We start from the raw sequence: 21,905 nt of genomic DNA on the forward strand, positions 1-21,905 counted from the left end.
CAAATCACACAAGGTTGAAATTTGGATTTTGGTGAGGATGGTGCTTGTAAATTTATGCCTTCAGTTTGAACATGATATTCTTGCCTATTTTTCTTTCTTTGTGTTACCAATTTCCTTTTCATTATGATATGGTCCCACTTTCTCAAGAGCCAAGGGTGTTTTGTTATCACATGTACCAAAATGGAACAATGAAATTCCTACTTGCAGCAGCTCATTAGATTTGTAAGTGCAGTACTCAATAGGTAACATAATAAACATAAACAGAAAAAATAGAAATCCAACAAAACCCAAAATAGCGCAAAAACAAAACAAACCCCAAAGTCCCGAGTACAACAACCCAGGCAGTTTGTAGTTTAAAGTTCAAATTAGGGGACCAAAACTGCACACAAAAAAGATAATAAGTTCCTCTACCATGATTTAAAAAAAAGCCACATTGGGGAAAAAATAGCTTGTGTACCAAGAGAAGAAATTGTAAACATAGAAACATAGAAATTAGGTGCAGGAGTAGGCCATTCGGCCCTTCGAGCCTGCACCGCCATTCAATATGATCATGGCTGATCATACAACTCAGTATCCCGTACCTGCCTTCTCTCCATACCCCCTGATCCCCTTAGCCACAAGGGCCACATCTAACTCCCTCTTAAATATAGCCCATGAACTGGCCTCAACTACCCTCTGTGGCAGAGAGTTCCAGAGATTCACCACTCTCTGTGTGAAAAATGTTCTTCTCATCTCGGTTTTAAAGGATTTCCCCCTTATCCTTAAGCTGTGACCCCTTGTCCTGGACTTCCCTAACATCGGGAACAATCTTCCTGCATCTAGCCTGTCCAACCCCTTAAGAAGTTTGTAACCCCTTAAGAATGTTTTGTAAAAAACATATTTTTGACGCCAACAGGAACATCGTTGTTCTGGGCTGGAGATAAACATGCTTGTTAAAGGTTACACGTAATAAATGGGAAAAGGAGGAATGGAATTCTGGCTATTAAATAGATAAAATACTGAATTAACCTTGCATTAGGCTTAGAGTAAATTAGATTTTGGATAATAGGCTTGCATTTATATGGCACGTTGTACATGTCTTACGTCATGGCAAAAAGTCCCTCGTCAAATCCACATTCACCTTCAAACACTGCTTTACAATAGACCTGCACTGGTCCAGTTTATTATTCATCCATTCCCTTCAACTCTTCCCAGATATTACTACTCTCACCTCTGCACTAGAGGCAATTACACTGGCCAATCAACCTATTATTATACGTTTTAGGGATGTGGGGAAAAATGAGATTATTTGGGGAAAACCCACCTAGTCACAGAGAGAACGTGCATATTCCACACAGGCAACATTGGAAGTCAGGATTGAACTCGGATTCCGGGAGCTGTGAGACAGAAGCTCCACTGCACTGCCTTACATAGAAACGTAGAAACATAGACAATAGGTGCAGGAGTAGGCCATTCAGCCCTTCGAGCCTGCACCGCCATTCAATATGATCACGGCTGATCATCCAACTCAGTATCCTGTATCTGCCTTCTCTCCATACCCCCCTGATACCTTTAGTCACAAGGGCCACATCTAACTCCCTCTTAAATATAGCCAATGAACTGTGGCCTCAACTACCTTCTGTGGCAGAGAATTCCAGATTCACCACTCTCTGAGTGAAAAATTTTTTCTCATCTCAGTCCTAAAAGATTTCCCCCTTATCCTTAAACTGTGACCCCTTGTTCTGGACTTTCCCAACATCGGGAACAATTTTCCTGCATCTAGCCTGTCCAACCCCTTAAGAATTGTGTAAGTTTCTATAAGATCTCCTAAATTCTAGCGAGTACAAGCCGAGTCTATCCAGTCTTTCTTCATATGAAAGTCCTGACATCCCAGGAATCAGTCTGGTGAACCTTCTCTGTACTCCCTCCATGGCAAGAATGTCTTTCCTCAGATTAGGAGACCAAAACTGTACGCAATACTCCAGGTGTGGTCTCACCAAGACCCTGTACAACTGCAGTAGAACCTCCCTGCTCTTATACTCAAATCCTTTTGTTATGTTCTTAAGTTCTTAAGATAAGTTGGCTCGTTTTTATGGTCATATAAATCCTGCCTGTGACAGATGTAATTCTGAAGTGGCCTCATTGACTCATATGTTTTGGTCCTGCCCACCTTTGGAAAAATATTGTGAAAGAAATGTTTGATACTATTTCTGTAGTTTTAGATATTGATTTACAATCTCATCCTTTACTGCAATTTTTGTGCTACCAATGTTAGATTCTACTCATCTGTCCCATTCCCCCCATCGGCTGATTGCTTTTAGCACATTAGTTTCCAGAAGATCTATTTTACTTAAATGGAAATACTCTAATCCTCCGACCACATTTGTACTCTGGAATGATATCATGTTTAAATTTAGAATCCCTGATGGATTTAAATACTGTTAAACATTTTTAAGGTTTGTTCTGTTTAGTTTTTATTAACTCCTTAAGGTGCGGAGTTACTTAATATTATCTATCTTATGGAAGTTTTCACTAAACCAACCACTGTTGGGTGGTATTCGCCAGCAGCATTTCTATATGCTGCAATTTCCGTTGTTTTTCTTTTTCACATTCTATTTCCTTTACTAAATATCTTATCTATCTTTACTCAAGCACATTTTTCTTGGAGATATCTCTGGGGGATAGGGAAACAGGGGACAGGGCTCACCCTGCCAGCAATTAAAGATAATATTTCAAATCATGTGTTGGACCATTTAAATCAAATGTAAGCTTTAAAATGCAAGATGATGTAGCTAGGAGAATGGGAGGAATTACATTTTGTAGTTGGAATGTTAGGGGCGTTAATGAGCCAATTAAAAGGGGCAAAGTATTAGCCCACTTAAAATCTATTAATACTGATATAATATTTCCACAGGAAACGCATCTCAAAAATGGAGCTCGCAACAGGCTGAAGGGTAGCTGGCTTGGTCAATTCTATCATTCTACATTTTCTTCCAAAGCAAGAGGAACTGCAATTCTAATTCATAAAGGTATACCATTCAAACACAAATCCACTATAGCTGATAAAGCAGGCAGGTACATTATAATATCTGGGGAATTGTATTCAACTGCATTGACTATGGTGAATATTTATGCTCCTAATTTCGATAATCCACAATTTTTTAATAAAATATTTCATATAATTTCAGACACTGGTCAGCAGAATTTGATTAGAGGAGATTTAAATTGTGTTATTAGATCAATACTTGGATACATCTTCCCTTCAAAGGAAAAATACTTCAATATCAAAATCGAGCAAACTTTTAAACACTTATATAAATAACACAAACATAACTGACATATGGAGGATTACCAATCCGTCTGGAAGAGAATACACTTTTTATTCAGCCATTTATAAAATGTATACATGAATTGACTATTTCCTGGTAGATGCAAAACTATAGATGCAGAAATTATTGTTGACTTCAGGAAGAACAGAGGGGGCAGACATACCCCCATCCATATAAACGGGACTGAGGTGGAGCGCGTCTCCAACTACAAATTCCTCGGGGTACACATCTCGGAGGATCTGTCCTGGTCCCTCAACACCTCCAAGCTGATCAAAAAGGCCTTTACTTCCTGAGGAAGCTCAAGAAAGCTCACCTGTCCCCCCAGATCCTGACCAACTTTTACCGCTGTACCATCGAAAGCATCCTGACCACCTGCTTCACGGTATGGTACAGCAGCTGCACCGTAGCGGACAGGAAGGCACTACAACGGGTGGTGAAAACCGTTCAGCACATCATCGGTGCCCCGCTCCCTGTCATGGATGCCCTCCACCGAAAACGGTGTCTGAGACGGGCCGGGAAGATCATTAAAGACCCCTCACACCCCAACCATGGACTGTTTGCCCTCCTCCCATCAGGGAGGCGGTACAGGAGCCTCAGGTCACGTACTAGTAGGATGAGGAACAGCTTCTTCAACAACACTATCAAACTGCTGAACTCGGAGTCCCGCCGATAGTTTTCTCCAGTCTCTCCGTCCACATTGTTTGTTTATTCTGTATTTTTATTTCTATATTGCACTATTACTGTGGACTGACAGATGCAAGTTGTTGTGACTATTTGAAGCTACAGATGAAAACATTTTTTGAGACAAAGACACCCCCGGTATTTCCCCATCTTTGCCGTGGGAAACTATTAAAGCCTATGTTAGAGGCTGTATTATTGCATACCAAGCTTTTCAAAACAAGGAAAATAAGACAGAACAATTGGAATTAGAAAAACAGACAAAACATTTAGACCTAGAAAACGCGGCTGACCCAACCATTGCAAAACATAATAAGATAGCTGCATTCAAAATTTAATTAAATCAGATTCTCTCTGCAAAAATTATTAGGGTATTTCATTATACTAAGCAAAAAAAATTTGAATTTGGTGATAAACCACACAAGCTACTAGCACGTCAACTCCGCAACTTAGAGAATGATCGTACAATACACAAAATTAGATCAGAAAAAGGAGATTGCTTACATTGCCTAAAGATGTTAATGAAAGATTCGTACAATTCTACCAAACACTATACTCATCAAAAACAACAGCCGATCCTGCAAAGATGAGAATTGCAATCTCCCATTCCTTAATGAGGAGGAACGGGATGAATTAGGAGCATAGATAACAACAAAAGACATTGTAGAGGCTATTAAATCATTGAAAAGTGGAAAAACACCTGGCCCGGATGGGTTAAGTAACGAATTTTATAAAAAATGTAATGATTTAATTTCTCCACACATATAAGCCCTTTATATTCAAGCATTTAAAGAACAGACTTTACCCCAAACTCTTGCTGAATCAACTATTAGATTAATTCCAAAAAAAGATAAAAATCCCGAGGAGCCTGGATCCTATAGGGCAATAGCCCTTTTAAATACGGATCAGAAGATACTAGCTAAGAGTTTAAGAAGGAACTGCAGATGCTGGAAAATCAAAGGTACACAAAAATGCTGGAGAAACTCAGCGGGTGCAGCAGCATCTATGGAGCAAAGGAATTAGGCAACGTTTCAGGCCGAAACCCTTCTTCCGACTGGCAAAGATACTAGCTAAGACTTTGGCTCATAGTTTCTTGCCATAGAGGGAATACAGTGAAGGTTCACCAGACTGATTCCTAGGATGTCAGGACTTTCATATGAAGAAAGACTGGATAGACTCGGCTTGTACTCGCGAGAATTTAGAAGATTGAGGGGGGATCTTATAGAAACTTACAAAATTCTTAAGGGGGTTGGACAGGCTAGATGCAGGAAGATTGTTCCCGATGTTGGGGAAGTCCAGAACAAGGGGTCACACAGTTTAAGGATAAGGGGGAAATCTTTTAGGACCGAGATGAGAAAAACATTTTTCACCCAGAGAGTGGTGAATCTCTGGAATTCTCTGCCACAGAGGGTAGTTGAGGCCACAGTTCATTGGCTATATTTAAGAGGGAGTTAGATGTGGCCCTTGTGGCTAAAGGGATCAGGGGGTATGGAGAGAAGGCAGGTACGGGATACTGAGTTGGATGATTAGCCATGATCATATTGAATGGCGGTGCAGGCTCGAAGGGCCGAATGGCCTCCTCCTGCACATATTTTCTATGTTTCAATTCATCTTCAGCACCTCCACTGAAAGGCTCATTAACCCAAAATGTCTCTCTTCACAGATGCTGCTGGATCTGCATTGCGTTCCTTGCATTTTATGCTTTGAAATGAAAAGGTACTAAGTGCTGCAAGGAAGGGTACAAATCCAGTTTTTGTGTTGAATGGACTGCACCATCTACAAGGGATTGGGGGTGGGGGGGGGGGGGGGGGGGGGGGTGGGTGGTGGGGAAAGGAAGGCACAGCTTTTCTGCTAGGGAAAAGAGGAAGATTGCTGCTTGCTGCTGGTGGAAGAAAATGTTGATAGGCTTCCAACTATTTGATATGTTTGGTGGCACACACACTGCCAGCGACTGCTGGCTCCCTTCTAATAGTGGCCAGTGGATTGTGAGCAAAACTCAAAATGCTTGAGACACTCACAGGGACAGGCGGCATCAGTGGAGGGAAGAGACTGGCAAGGTTTCAGGTTGGTACCCTTCTTCAGATTGATTCCACGCTTGAGTAATCTGCTACTTGAAATATACATCACTTTTTAAATACTCGTTTAGTTTAGACAATAGACAACAGACATTCGGCCCTTCGAGCCAGCACCGCCATTCAATGTGATCATGGCTGATCATCCACAATCAGTACCCCGTTCCTGCCTTCTCCCCATATCCCCTGACTCCGCTATTTTTAAGAGCCCTATCTAGCTCTCTCTTGAAAGCATCCAGAGAACCCTCCTCCACCGCCCTCTGAGGCAGAGAATTCAACACACTCACCACTCTCTGTGTGAAAAAGTGTTTCCTCGCCTCCGTTCTAAATGGCTTACTCCTTATTCTTAAACTGTGTGTGGCCCCTGGTTCTGGACTCCCCCAACATCGGGAACATGTTTCCTGCCTCTAGCGTGTCCAAACCCTTAACAATCTTATATGTTTCAATGAGTTTAGTTTAGAGATACAGCACCGAAAAAGGCCCTTTGGCCCACTGTGTCCGCAACCACCAGCGGACCACACACACTTACACTATCCTGACACTACCTTACACACACTAGGGACAATTTACAATTATATTAAGCCAAGTAACCCTCAGACCTGCACATCTTGGGAGTGTGGGAGGAAACTGGAGATCCTGGAGAAACTCCATGCAAGCTACGGGAAAGCCCACGCAAGTACAAACTGCGTACAGACAGCGCCCGTAGTTAAGATCCAACCCGTGGTCCCTAACGCTGTAAAGCAGCAACTCTACCGCTGCACCACCGCTTGAAGTCGTCCTGAACAGGTTTGGAAAAGATTCTTAAAACATAGACAGGAAGTCTTCTAATCCTTTCAAGAATTCAAAACTTGACTAACAGGTCATCTCGAAATGTTAGGGGTTAGATCTAAAGCCCATGTGGACAACATTTGGTGTTGGCAGACGAGGGGAATGACATCAAGTCAAGTCAAGTTTATTTGTCACATACACATACGAGATGTGCAGTGAAATGAAAAGCGGCAATGCTCGCGGACTTTGTGCAAAAGACAAACAAACAAACAAACAACCAACCAAACAAACTACAACAGAATGGAACGGAATCACATATTCTTTTACATATTAAATATTGTGGGCGGAAGGAAAAAGGGAAAAAAACAGCAATTTAAAAAAAAACAGTAGAGTGGTACAGTTAGTCCCTGGACATCATGCTCATACTGCTCATATAAACATAGAAAATAGGTGCAGGAGGAGGCCATTTGGCCCTTCCAGCCAGCACCGCCATTCATTGTGATCATGGCTGATCATCCGCTATCAATAACCCGTGCCTGCCTTCTCCCCATATCCCTTGACTCCGCTAGCCCCTAGAGCTCTATCTAACTCTCTCTTAAATCTATCCAGTGAGTGACTTGGCCTCCACTGCCCTCTGTGGCAGGGAATTCCACAAATTCACAACTCTCTGGGTGAAAACGTTTTTCTCACAAAGTGGCTATCAAGGGCGTGCTGCACGCAGGACTTCATTAGAATTAACTTGGAAACGACATTTATTGAAGCTGAGATAACATATGGCATTTATCAAAGGACTAGTTTTGGCACAATCCTAAGTACCAGCAAGATGTAGCGGCATACACAGGAGAGGTATTTGCCAGAGTTGTGTGGGCTGGACTCACTCACTACTTTGTGGAAGTTTGCTGGTCAATCATTTTCTCATAACCAATTTCAAATGTGGCAACGAATCACCACTTACAAGCTGTTGTTTATTCCTAAAAAGATAAGTGATGCATTCAATGCCGGAATCAATATCCAGGACAGTAAAATAGCTGTTTGTGAATAGATTTTACTCGGTTGATGAATTCAGAGCATTGTATTGTATTGTATATCTTTATCGTCATATCCTGAATATTCACATACCCAGAGGAAACAAAAAAACGTTGCTCAACCAGTGTCCATTCAGTGTGCATTAAAAATAAATAGAAATAAAAATACATATATCATGGCACAATCTAGGAACAAACCAGTGAAAGATAATTCCAATCTCAGCAGTGGATCCATTTATCTGGCGTCAGCTGTTTATTTCTAGTCAATAGCTCGTCTGCTGTGATTCACTAGATTTGATCTACAAAATGCAGATATTTGTCAATTTCAGTAAAACCTAGCTGAGTTAGTTGCACTTTCAGAAGTCTGTAAAAGAACCGAGTGAAATCTGTCCCCCTCCTGAGATTCTTGCACAACTGTAAACACATTACTAAGGCGGCACTCCAGCACTGGAGAAGGCCCCCCAGAGGAACATATTAAACAGAGCCCTGCGCTGTTTCTCCAGGTAGCTGAACGTTCCCAGGGAAGCTGGCTCTAAAGGGAAGGCTGTTCTGTAAATGTCCTCAGTTGACTGAACTAAAAACAGATCTGCTAGTAAACAAATTGTATTTAATGTTTATGTGGCCGGCTATAAATAGATTGGCAGCCGTGTGGACTGTATAAGCATGCTTAATTCAAAACAATCCAGAGGTTCTGTAAAACCGTGAGACATCCTAAACGTATAAATAGCAAGTTGAGAAATAACCTAAAGCACGTTAGCAAAAGGGAAGCTTAATACTAGTTGCCAATGCCCCATGCCTTTGGCTGGATGGTTATACAATGTGTGCAATGATCTCATTCTAAACACTAACTGTAGTAACGTGTCTTGTTCCGTATCATATCACTATCGTTTATCTTTCTCTTTTTATATACATTGATCTAAAAATATTTCAGTTATAGAGTCATGTAGCCTATAATGCATGGAAACAGGCCCTTCGACCCAACTCGTTTATAGAAACATAGACAATAGGTGCAGGAGTAGGCCATTCGTCCCTTCGAGCCTGCACCACCATTCAATATGATCATGGCTGATCATCCAACTCAGTATCCTGTACCTGCCTTCGCTCCATACTCCCTGATCCCTTTAGCCACAAGGGCCACATCTAACTCCCTCTTAAATATAGCCAATGAACTGTGGCCTCAACTACCTTCTGTGGCAGAGAATTCCACAGATTCACCACTCTCTGTGTGAAAAATGCTTTTCTCATCTCGGTCCTTAAAGATTTCCCCCTTATCCTTAAACTGTGACCCCTTGTTCTGGACTTCCCCAACATCGGGAACAATCTTCCTGCATCTAGCCTGTCCAACCCCTTAAGAATTTTGTAAGTTTCTACAAGATCCCCCCCTCAATCTTCTAAATTCTTGCGAGTACAAGCCGAGTCTATCCAGTCTTTCTTCATATGAAAGTCCTGCCATCCCAGGAATCAGTCTGGTGAACCTTCTCTGTACTCCCTCTGTGGCAAGAACGTCTTTCCTCAGATTATGAGGACCCAAGTTGTTTAATCAAGCTAGTCCCACTTAGTCCACGCACCGCGGTGCTGCCTACGGGCCGCGGGGGGTGAGCGCACTTGGGCCGCACCCGGGGGGTGCAACCACCGAGCAGAACGATGGATTTGGCAGGGGGGGGGGGAACAAGAACAAAAATGGACCCGAGAGGGGAGGAGGTGGCGTGCCGATAACTAAGGCGGCCTAACATGACTTTAATACGTACCTTTGGCGAGTCTTTGTGTACTTTGTATATTGTTTGCAAAACAAAGGGTGTCTAAGTATCTAGATACATGTGACAAATAACCTGTACCTGACCCATCATCCCTCCAAACTTTCCCTAGCTTTCCAAGTGTCTTTTTAACGTTATAAACATACCTGCCTCAACTACTTCTGGCAGCTCATTCCATACATGCACCCATCTATTAACTGAGCAAAGGCCCCAGATAGTCCACCTGAGGTAAATGACAAAACCACAACATTAAACCTGCAGGACGCCAATATTGCACTTAGGGCACTGGATCAGCTCCAGGAATGAGAGAACTAAAAAGGGTCATTAATGCAGGAAGAGATACATTGTGGACAGTGCTACTGTGCCAGGAACCTGCAGAGATCTCCTGCCCACCCTCACTGCTGCTGTGCACTGTTGTGCCGGCAACCCACACAAATCCAACACCCAGGTCTTGCAGGTTGCTCTTCACATCACACAACCCGATCCGTGAGAAAACTACTGCGTGAAGTAAAGGCCTGTCCCACTTACGTGTCCTTGGCACGCAAATTACGCAACCTCGTGGTCGCGTTGAACGGCGACGGTCCCACGAAGGTCAGGCGCGATTACATGCGTACGCACAGCCGTCTGGAGCGAGTGACGTCATTTGAAGATGGACACAAAGCTGCAGTAACTCAGCGGGACCGGCAGCATCTCTGGAGAGAAGCAATGGGTGACGTTTCGTGTCGAGACTCTTCTTCAGTCTGAAAAGAAGGGTCTTGACCTGAAACGTCACCCATTGCTTCTCTCCAGAGATGCTGCCGGTCCCGCTGAGTTACTCCAGCATTTTGTGTCCATCTTCAATTTTCTTGGCCCCGCTCTGGGAGTAGAAGTGGGGGCGGATCCGGACCGCAACGGCCGTGAGCCCCAGGCCGAGTTCGGCGATCGTTTGCCTGCTTCTGCTGCTGTTGGAGGTGAGACGTTGCGTTGTGCCAGGGTCTTGGGCCTGTCCCACTTTGTCCGTCAGTTCCGCGACAGGCCGTTGGCGCGCGTAGATTTCGTTCGCTACAAAAATTTCGGAGCCCCGCGCGATGTCGCGCACAACTACATACCCCTCCGCGCTTCTCAGTGGGACCGGCCCCGCGCGGCCATACGATGCCCGTGCGCCTCAACGTGACCATGAGGTCACGTAATTTGCGTGCCAAGGACACGTAAGTGGGACAGGCCCTTCAGTCCTCAGCATTGTTACCAGTTTCAGCACGGTAACACCAGGCCCTACACCTGCATATTTAATCTCTGTAGGACCAGAATTGTACAACTGTAGGACAAGAGATATTCCGTACACAGGTCAGCCGCCAGGATTCCTACATTAAATAATGGCTGGCTGCCGCAAAACAAAAAATTGCAAAAAACTATGATCGTAATTCACGGTTGAATATCCAATGAACTCTAGTTCAAACTGGTCCGTACTAAAGTACCTCTGGATGGAAAGCAACAAGCATTTTAATACCTCTGAAGAAGGGTTTCAGCCCGAAACGTTGCCTATTTCCTTCGCTCCATAGATGCTGCTGCACCCGCTGAGTTTCTCCAGCAATTTTGTGTATTTCAATACCTCAGTATTGTTTATTACCAGATAAAAAACAGTTTGGGATTATCTGAGTCTGGGAGTGTGACTGTGACACATATTGTCACAGAGATGAACAGTTCACAGCTAGGAATTGGATCAATTGAGTTCATTTTTTAGGCACCCATGATCCACACAAGCAGAATGCACTAATCCTGGCAACAAGCATTGCCTCTAACGGCATTATTCATGCTAGACCCAACTTTGACCCAATAAATATAAATTGGATCTCAAGGCTGCAATGACCAGACATCGATGGAAATATAAAGGGAAGCTACTGGAAGGACTGAACAGGTCAGACAGCATCTGCAGAGGTAGTTGTTACTTTCTTTGCTCATTGAACAGATGATGTTGACACAAGAAACCTGCCAGAGCAGCTTCAGAGCAGTTCCTGAAGTCCACGCAGTGCGCCAAAACTAACAATGCGCATCTTCTCTGGTGCTTTGCGGCTTAAATCCTCATTCCATGAGTGCCTCAGTGGTGACCACATTTAATCAGTGAGGCATCATTATGGTCCTGACGGGTCACTGCGGTTGGAGGCCTCGGGACAGGAGATAAAGGAATGGCCCATCGGGGGCTGAGACAACACAATGCCTTGGGCCTCACTGGAGAACAATGTATTTGCAGGAACACAAAAGTGCTGGAGAAACTCAGCGGGTGCAGCAGCATCTATGGAGCAAAGGAAATAGGCAAAGTTTCGGGCCGAAACCCTTCCGGGTTTCGGCCCGAAACGTTGCCTATTTCCTACATTGGAGATTGTTCAACTCTTTGCATGGAGCGAAGGAAATAAGCAACGTTTCGGGACGAAACCCTTCTTCAGACTGAAGAAGGATTTGCAGGATCAGTTTTCCTCACACTCGCATTTCCCAGCTGTAACGGGGATATGTGAAACATTGCAGAAAAATGCTGAGCCTGGAATGCCCTTTCCATGGCCATCATCTCTGTGACATCCTCACTACAGCATTTCCCCCCAGCAGTTACAGAAGATCAATGCCTTCTCACAGTTTGCTACCCACCATTGCATCAGAAAGATTGTACATGTACCATATTTCAAGAGAAAAGATCTCATCTACTTAATGTCAACAACAATAGACAATAGGTGCAGGAGTAGAGGCCATTTGGCCCTTCGAGCCAGCACCGCCATTCAATGTGATCATGGCTGATCATCCCCAATCACTACCCCGTTCCTGCCTTCTCCCCATATCCCTTAACTCCGCTATCTTTAAGAGCCCTATCTAGCTCTCTCTTGAAAGCATCCAGAGAACCGGCCTCCACCGCCCTCTGAGGCAGAGAATTCCACAGACTCACCACTCTCTGTGAGAAAAAGTGTTTTCCTCGTCTCCGTTCTAAATGGCTTACTCCTTATTCTTAAATTGTGTGTGGCCCTGGTTCTGGACTCCCCCAAACATTGGGAACATGTTTCCTGCCTCTAGCGTGTCCAAGCCCTTAACAATCTTATATGTTTCAATGAGATCTCCTCTCATCCTTCTAAACATCAGCCAGCTCTTGTCCCACTTATCCTCCCACCGCTTTATTCTTGCCCCTTCTCCTCTTTCAGTCTAGATGTAGGGTCTCAACCCAAAACGTTGCCTGCCCACTTCCCTCCACAGATGCTGCCTGACCTGCTAAGTCCCTATAGCTGCTCTTCCATAATTGGATGGAACTTGTACATTAGACTTGATGGAATCGTGCACAATAACGCCAGATTCTTCTGCACTCACTCAACCTATTTATAATATGCTTCAGCACTTCTTGCTGCTAAAATGGACAGCTTCATTTCCTCATATTATTCGCCATTTTCTACATCTTTGCCCACTTGCATCATCTATGTAAACCCCCTTATAGCTTCTTGCATCCTTTTTCCAGCTTACTTTCTTACCTATCTTTGCATCGCCTGCCAATTTAGCAACCCAACAAATGGAGCCTTTGTCCAAGTCATTTCTATAACTCATTGACAAATTCCCACAACTAGAAATGTTAGATCTATGGAAAAGCAATTCCAACTGGACATTCACTCTGATTAGGAAAAATCGCCTGAGATTAGGGAGAAACATGTCTATCAGCTGCGCAAGTACCAGCAATTACGGAACTCCACAGAGCACATTAGAACTCAATATGTGTTCTATATGTGAACCCAACACTGGCATCAGCCAATCTTCCCTGTCCCGCCTGCAACTGGTCCAAAACGCCGCAGCGAGACTCCCGACGGGCACCCGAAAAAGGGACCACATCACCCCGATCCTGGCCTCTCTCCACTGGCTCCCTGTGCGGTTCCGTATACATTTCAAGACCCTCCTCTATGTCTACAAAGCCATTGACGGGCTTTCCCCCTCCTACATAAAAAGTCTTCTCACCCACCACTCCACCTCCAGGTCCCTCAGATCGGCCGACTTGGGGCTGCTGAATATTCCGCGGTCTAGGCATAAGCTCAGGGGCGACCGTGCCTTTGCGGTTGCAGCTCCTAGACTGTGGAACAGCATCCCTCTTCCCATCAGAACTGCCCCCTCCATCGACTCCTTTAAGTCGACTAGAAATGTATCTATACTGCCAAGCCTTTCCTGTTGTCCACTGAGCGAGGGCTATATGTATATGTATGTAGTTTGTTTGTTTATACTATTCTTATAACAAATGTAAAGCACTTTGGCCAACGAGAGTTGTTTTTTAAATGTACTATATAAATAAATGTGACTTGACTTGACAATATCCCACACAACCACGCTGATGTTAAACATTGACTCTCACTGCACTAAACTTTCCTTCAATGGCGAATGAATAAATAGAACTTTAGCCCCTTCTGCACCTTTCGCGACACTGACTTTGATGTCTTGCTGCTAGACGGTTGTTTTAGGTACAAGGAGTAACTGTGATGTAACTCAAGAGTTCTATTTGAGTTTTTTAAGATTTGAAAGTCATGCTCTGCAGTGCCTTTACATTCTGCAAGTCTGAAATTCATCGTGGCAGATCATTTGATCTAATCTTTTGCCAGGCTTTAACAAAAAAATAAAAAAATAGGATAGCTATGAAAAAGGAATCTAAAGTTAAAATAACAAAATTAGAAGTCAAGTCGTTAATTAACCATATAACCATATAACAATTACAGCACGGAAACAGGCCATCTCGGCCCTACAAGTCCGTGCCGAACAACTTTTTTTCCCTTAGTCCCACCTGCCTGCACTCATACCATAACCCTCCATTCTCTTCTCATCCATATGCCTATCCAATTTATTTTTAAATGATACCAACGAACCTGCCGCCACAACTTTCATCGACGGGAAAAATCCTCGGCACACATACGGCGGAGGGGGTCTCTGAGCGAGGTGACGGCGTTCTCTCGGAAACCGCAGCACAAAAAACCAAAATCGGTCAAGAACAGAGTTTTAGTAATATATAGATGGCATCTGTAACTTGCCCCTAGTGGTGGATTAACACAGAACTGGTGTGTTGGTGACCAATGGTCGCTGTGGACTCGGTGGGCCAAAAGGTTTGTTTCCATGCTGTATTCAAAACTAAACTACGTTGCAAGCTTAAACCCAGCACAGCAGGTCAGTTAATATGACACCCGTGGTGGGAAAGCTTTTAGAAACATTGATCCCGTTTAGGATTAATACTCATCTACAGCCAAATGGATTCATTAAGTAAAACCACTGTGGATTTCTAAAGGGCATATAGTGTTTAACAACATTGATGGGATCTTGTTTTGAAGAGTTGACGAATGTATTACAGCTGATGTGATGAACATGAACTTCATGAAGGCTTTTTGATGTGTCACAAAGTAGACTTATTAACAAAGTCGAAACACATGGCAAAATAGGAACATTAATAACCATATAACAATTACAGCACGGAAACAGGCCATCTCGGCCCTACAAGTCTGTGCCGAACAATTATTTTCCCTTAGTCCCACCTGCCTGCACTCATACCATAACCCTCCATTCCCTTCTCATCCATATGCCTATCCAATTTATTTTTAAATGATACCAACGAACCTGCCTCCACCACTTCCACTGGAAGCTCATTCCACACCGCTACCACTCTCTGAGTGAAGAAGTTCCCCCTCATGTTACCCCTAAACTTCTGTCCCTTAATTCTGAAGTCATGTCCTCTTGTTTGAATCTTCCCTATTCTCAAAGGAAAAAGCTTGTCCACATCAACTCTGTCTATCCCTCTCATCATTTTAAAGACCTCTATCAAGTCCCCCCTTAACCTTCTGCGCTCCAGAGAATTAAGACCTAACTTATTCAACCTATCTCTGTAACTTAGTTGTTGATGACTTAGTTAATGACATAGATATGATTAATTACTGAATTACTGACATCACAGGGTAGATTTTGTTGGGCTGATACGACTGGACATCTCAGGAATTAGTATTAGGGCCACTGTTTTTATCATTATTAATAATCTTAACTTAGAGTTGCAAGACATAATTTCTAGCCATTAGCACAGACATAGACTGCTTATATTTCAGCGATGATTCGCAGGAACATAAAGCTAAGTTTTTATAAACAGTTCAATTTGATCAAATGCAAACTAAATGTAAAAGATTGCAACTAACCCGTCTGTTGTGCAGAGAAGTTCTATGTAGAGAGAGACCTCAACATGAACTTTGAATGTTAAATTTGACATGTTTTTAGTCTCTTGAATGAAATAATCATCTACCAAACAGCTTCAAACATTAAAATCTCAGAAGATAGGAATATCACTGGTCCCCTTGGGTGGTCAAGTTACATAGAAACATAGAAAATAGGTGCAGGCAGGAGGCCATTCGGCCCTTCGAGCCAGCACCGCCATTCATTGCGATCATGGCTGATCGTCCCCTATCAATAACCCGCGCCTGCCTTCTCCCCATATCCCTCGACTCCACCAGCCCCTAGAGCTCTATCTAACTCTTTCTTAAATCCATCCAGTGACTTGGCCTCCACTGTGGCAGGGAATTCCATAAATTCACAACTCTCTGAGTGAAAACGTTTTTTTTCTCACCTCAGTCTTAAATGACCTCCCCTTTATTCTAAGACTGTGTGTGGCCCCTGGTTCTGGAGTTACAGAGCTACTAACAACAGAATCTGCAGTTTGCTTCTTTCAATTGCATTGTGTCCCAATATGCCCATCACTTACTTGCTAGCTTATTGTATCCAGTGTTCTTGCACTAGAACATCGCGACTAGATTTAATTATGTCCCACCCCAACTTTTCAGATGCCGTTTAATTTACAAACAAGTCGGCCTCAAAGTGATCTCCCCATCTCTTCTACGGAGCAGGCGATGGAAGTTTGCCATGAAAAGTAACGCAGCCCAAAATAAACAAAGATAAGACACTAACCCTCATCGGTAGGATTGAACCCACAGATGTCACAGATGCACCGGACCCACTTATTCATTTCTTCTTCAGTGTCAGCTACCAGGTAGAAGACACGGTCGATGGTTTTAATATCAAAAATGTAACTGTTCTCAAGGTCCTTCTTGTTAAAGGACAGCCCAGCATCCACTTGCTCGCAGAGATTCAAGTCAATGACGCGAATGGGTTTTCGTGCATGGTCATTCTTGTAGTATTCCAACACATCCGGGTCTCCTGTCAGACGGCCACTTCGAAGTATAAACCAGCGCTTTTTCCATGCCTGAAAACAAGAGGAAAATGCTGTTGAAGTTTCAGCACCATTACAATTATTTACAGCAGAACTAAATACGCTCACTGTGTTATCGTGCGTAAACAAAATCCAGATTGTTCAAAACCGAAAACAAAAGTTGCGGTGGATGAAACCAACACTGTGGTAGTAAATTTCCTTTGGTCATTTCTTTATCTTGCTTGCAAGAATGTTTACAACTGGATCGTGATTCTTATGGCTGCAATAAAAGCACAATTCCCGCACCCACACCAAGTGCATGGTCTTAAGGGGACTCATTTTTACAAGTAATACTGGTCACCATTTTTCTCCAAACGTGGTCACCCACCTGCCTTGATTCCCTTTTCATGAAACACACAACCCAGTGCCAACTGAGAGAATAAATACATACAGTAGCAGTGCAAATGTCCAAGTAGATTCACAGACAAAAGACCTTGGTCGGTAAGACAGACACACAAAAAGCTGGGGTAACTCAGCAGGACAGGCAGCATCTCTGGAGAGAAGGAATGGGTGACGTTTTGGGTCGAGACCCTTCGTCGGACCCGAAAAGTTACCCATTCCTTCTCTCCAGAGATGCTGCCTGGCCCGCTGAGTTACTCCAGCTTTTTGTGTCTGTCTCTGGTTTAAACCAGCATCTGCAGCCCCTTACCACCTACACACCTTGGTTGATCATCTGGACTAGATATCATGACCAATGTTCCTTTCCCTGATCAAGGTTCTTGTTCCTAAAGCCCTGCATCAGTATATTTGGGATAAGTGGGTGCACAACATTTTTCAAAGTTGTATTCAATTAGCCCCACAAATGTTGATGCCACACAACTTGAATGAATGAGTGTATTTACATATTTTTTTTAATGAACTCAGTCAATGAATTAATTGTTAATGCTTAAAAAAAAAGATGGGACTGCTGTTTTCAAAAACATTACGGCTAATTTATGCACCGGAAGGGCCAGCAAGCATAATAAGATTTTTTTAAATCGTCTGATTTAGTGGGGGTGGTTGAGGTTGTAAATATTGACAAAAATACCAGCAGAGCCCCTAATCCTGACAAATGCCTTGGTGTCTCTTGCATCCCCTAGGAGATGGTATATTTGGCCTCACTTTAAAAGCACACCACTTCCTCCATATATCATGAACAGTGAATGCTAATATTATGGAATTGCAAAGTGAATCTGGAACCTAACGCAATTTCAATTTGAGAAAAAACACACGTGTCACTTCACCAGGCCTTCACTGTCCTATAATGCACCAAACAGGATCTGCATTCTTGCAATTATCATTTATAACTAATAATATGCTTTATTATACAATGACCTTGGGATTTGTTGTTTGATGAGGCACTACAAACAACTGTTACAACATCAGCAAGTTACTTATTGAGAGAAGAGCTCACATCAATGAGCTTTCAATGCCTTTTATTTTGCTATCATTCCATTTTTCTATCAAATGAATATTTTCACAGACATGAATATGCCAGATTGCGAGACAAACGGAATATCAAATGATCACAAATCTGCGGGGTCATTATATCAGATGTTTTGCTTAGCAGATGGATTATTCTCCTCAAACAACCTGAGTATTATATCCCACAGACTTGAAAAAAATGACTGCTCCAACAACCTGCTTGATTTTTTCCAGGGTATTGAGGGGATGGGGGTAGAAGGGGAATATTTAGTGTATTCTTTAGATTAGTTTAGTTTTGTTTAGAGATACAGCGCTGAAACAGGCCGTTCAGCCCATCGAGTTTGTGCCGGCCAGAGATCCCCACATATTAACACTATCCCACACGCCAGGGACAATTTACAATTTCACTCTAGCTAATGAACCTACAAACCTGTGAAGTGTGGGAATAAACCGGAGCACCTGCAGGTCAAGGGGAGAACGTACAAACTCCACATAGACAGCACCCCCAGTTAGGACTCAACCTGGGTCTCTGGCGTTATAAGGCATTAACTCTACCGCTGCGCCACCTATTTTTAATCAAACTACAATTGCCACCAGGTCCCAGTCAAATATCCAACCACAACATCACACAAGATCAAAATCAAAATCAAAATAGCTGCAATGTCCCCCCGCAAATAAATAGGCTATCAGTCGGTCAACTGCTGACAAACTTACACAAGTTCCAGGGCACTGCCAAAGTTTACAATGTCCCAACCTAGAACCAATGCTTTCAGGAGGTGGGGGAAGATTCTGATTTAAAAAAGGAAATAATTCATAATTACATTATAGACAATAGACAATAGGTGCAGGAGTAGAGGCCATTCGGCCCTTCGAGCCAGCACCGCCATTCAATGTGATCATGGCTGATCATCCCCAATCAGTTCCTGCCTTCTCCCCATATCCCCTGACTCTGCTATCTTTAAGAGCCCAATCTAGCTCTCTCTTGAAAGCATCCAGAGAACCTGCCTCCACTGCCCTCTGAGGCAGAGAATTCCAGACTCACCACTCTCTGTGAGAAAAAGTGTTTCCTCGTCTCCGTTCTAAATGGCTTACTCCTTATTCTTAAACTGTGTGTGGCCCCTGGTTCTGGACTCCCCCAACATTGGGAACATGTTTCCTGCTTCTAGCGTGTCCAAGCCCTTAACAGTCTTATATGTTTCAATGAGATACCCTCTCATCCTTCTAAACTCCAGAGTGTACAAGCCCATTATTTTCAATTGTAGTACGAGGATGTGGGTGTTGCCAGCTGGGGAAACATTTCATGCTCATTTCAAATTCTGCCCCAGTCACAGGTTACCAGGTCAATTCAGTTAAAAAATGTCTGGTGGTCAATTGAGGATATCAAACTTTGTCCTCTCGTGGACATTAGTGAGCTATGTTGTTTATATTGTGATAATTCAGTAATTCCGTGGGGATGATGACTAGATTTTTCTCCATTTTTGATCTGCTGAATTTAAATTGACAGCTGCCAAGAGACAATTTAACACGCCTTGGATCACTTTCCAGGCCTCGAGATTATTAACCAATAACTTTGCCTCTATGCTGCAAAATATCAGAGGTTGTTACAAAATCAATTTTACACAGTTGACGATGAAGCACAAGTACTTAACGACAATTCTCTGTGACATTGGACATGCGATGGGAATATGATCTCCGAAGAAGACAATTTATACATGGTCCCACAGATGAGCACCAGGCCTTAATCTCAAACACCATTACCGATTTCATCACCTGGCTGTCTGCCTTCCAAAGACATGTACCTTGACTCCATCCTGGTCCAATCTCTCCCGACCTATATCCAAGATACCCCACATGCCCTTTGTCTCTTTAATGACATCCGAGCCCCCATTCCCTCATCTTTACTATGGAAGTTCAGTCACTCTACGCCTCCATCCCCCAACAGGAAGGCCTTAAAGCCCTCCGTTACTCGACCGCAGAACCCTCACACTCAACAGCTTCTCCTTTGACCCCTCCCACTTCCTCCAAATCCAAGGCGTAGCTATGGGCACCCGCATGGGCCCCAGCTATGCCTGCCTCTTTGTAGGGTACGTTGAACAATCCCTGTTCCAGGCCTACACTGGCCCTATCCCCCAACTCTACCCATCGGTGCTGCACCCATGCAGAACTCCACCAACTTCACCACCAATTTTCATCCAGCACTCAAATTTATTTGGACCATCTCCGACACCTCCCTCCCCTTTCTTGATCTCACCGTCTCCATCACAGGAAATAGACTATTGACTAACGTCCATTACAAACCCACTGACTCCCACAACTATCTCCACTACACTTCTTCCCACCGTGCTTCCTGCAAAGACTCTATCCCCTACTCCCAATTCCTCCGTCTACGCCGCATCTGCGCCCAAGATGAGGCATTCCATACTAGAACATCCGAGATGTCCTCCTTCTTTAGGGAACGGGGGTTCCCCTCTCCCATCATAGATGAGGCCCACTCGTGTTTCCTCGGTATCCCGCAGCTCTACCCTTGCTCCCCCTCCCCCTAGAGACAGAAGCCCCCTAGTCCTTACCTTCCATCCCAATCAGCTGTCGTATACAACACATAATCCTCCGAAATTCCCGCCACCTCCAACGGGATCCCACCACTAGCCACATTTCCCCATCTTCACCCCTTTCCGCCTTCCGCAGAGACCGTTCCCTCCGCAACTCCCTGCTTAACTCATCCCTTCCCACCCAAACCCACCCCCTCCCCAGGCACCTTCCGCTGCAACCGCAGAAGATGCAACACCTGGCATGACATCTCCTCCCTCGACTCTGTCCAGGGACCCCGAGTCCTTTCAGGTTGTGCAGAGGTTCACTTGTACCTCCAGTAGCCTCATCTACACCATGGCCATCCATTTCTTCCTGTTTTACTTCATGCCTTTTCCCCCATATTGGACCCGAATGGACAATTGGGTGCAGTGAAGTTGAATATTGCAGCCTTGAATACACAAAACTATCGGAGGCAGCAGAGCACAGATTTAATAGTTTTAGTTACACAAGGTCACGGCTATTGTAAATTTTAGACACTGGTTTATTTGACATTAACAACTCTCCTCTCTGTTCAGGTTGCTTCTCTCCACCAAAGGTCAGAATAATTAAAATACCTGTGTTTAATGATTGCCAATGCATACCGAGAGGCAAAAACAAACATACATCTCATGATTGTTGGACATTTAAAGAACTATAGTGACATCAAGAACTACCGCGTGCAGGAGGAACTCATTTATGGAAAGAAATTGACAGATGACATTTCAGGTCGAGACCCTTCAAAGTAATCGACTGGGAAGTCCATCTACACGGTCATCTTTGATCATTTTACTATAAGCTAAAGTTATAGAACTGATGGTAAATTATTGTCCTGGCTATGGAATTACCTCTGATACAAGTGTCAGAGAGTAGGTACAAGGGGAGATAGTTTTAATTATTATAAATAGTGAAAAGCTAATGTCATAGAGGCCCCAAAATATTTTGCAGCAAGATGCACAATGCATTGTATTGTACTGGATAAGTAAATAATCTCAAAGCCTGATTACAGACCAGCCATTTTATGATTCAATGTCAGAGTTTGCTCGAAGGATTAAATAGACTCCTCTTGAGTTTATGTTCTCTAACAGCAATGGGTTTTCTCCGAGTATTTTAAC

At 43.6% G+C, this 21,905-nt stretch overlaps 1 protein-coding gene across 1 annotated transcript in view; it reads right to left on the minus strand.

Annotated features, from left to right (window-relative positions):
* Window positions 1-21,905, minus strand: part of gab1 (GRB2-associated binding protein 1) — a 316,599-nt gene that overhangs the window by 165,795 nt on the left and 128,899 nt on the right. The window contains exon 2 of the mRNA XM_055637022.1: window positions 16,521-16,815. Coding sequence (XP_055492997.1) covers window positions 16,521-16,815 — 295 coding nt within the window. The remainder of the gene's footprint in view (window positions 1-16,520; window positions 16,816-21,905) is intronic.

This window comes from Leucoraja erinacea, chromosome 1 (genome assembly GCF_028641065.1).
Source record: "Leucoraja erinacea ecotype New England chromosome 1, Leri_hhj_1, whole genome shotgun sequence".
Lineage (NCBI taxonomy): Eukaryota > Metazoa > Chordata > Chondrichthyes > Rajiformes > Rajidae > Leucoraja > Leucoraja erinaceus.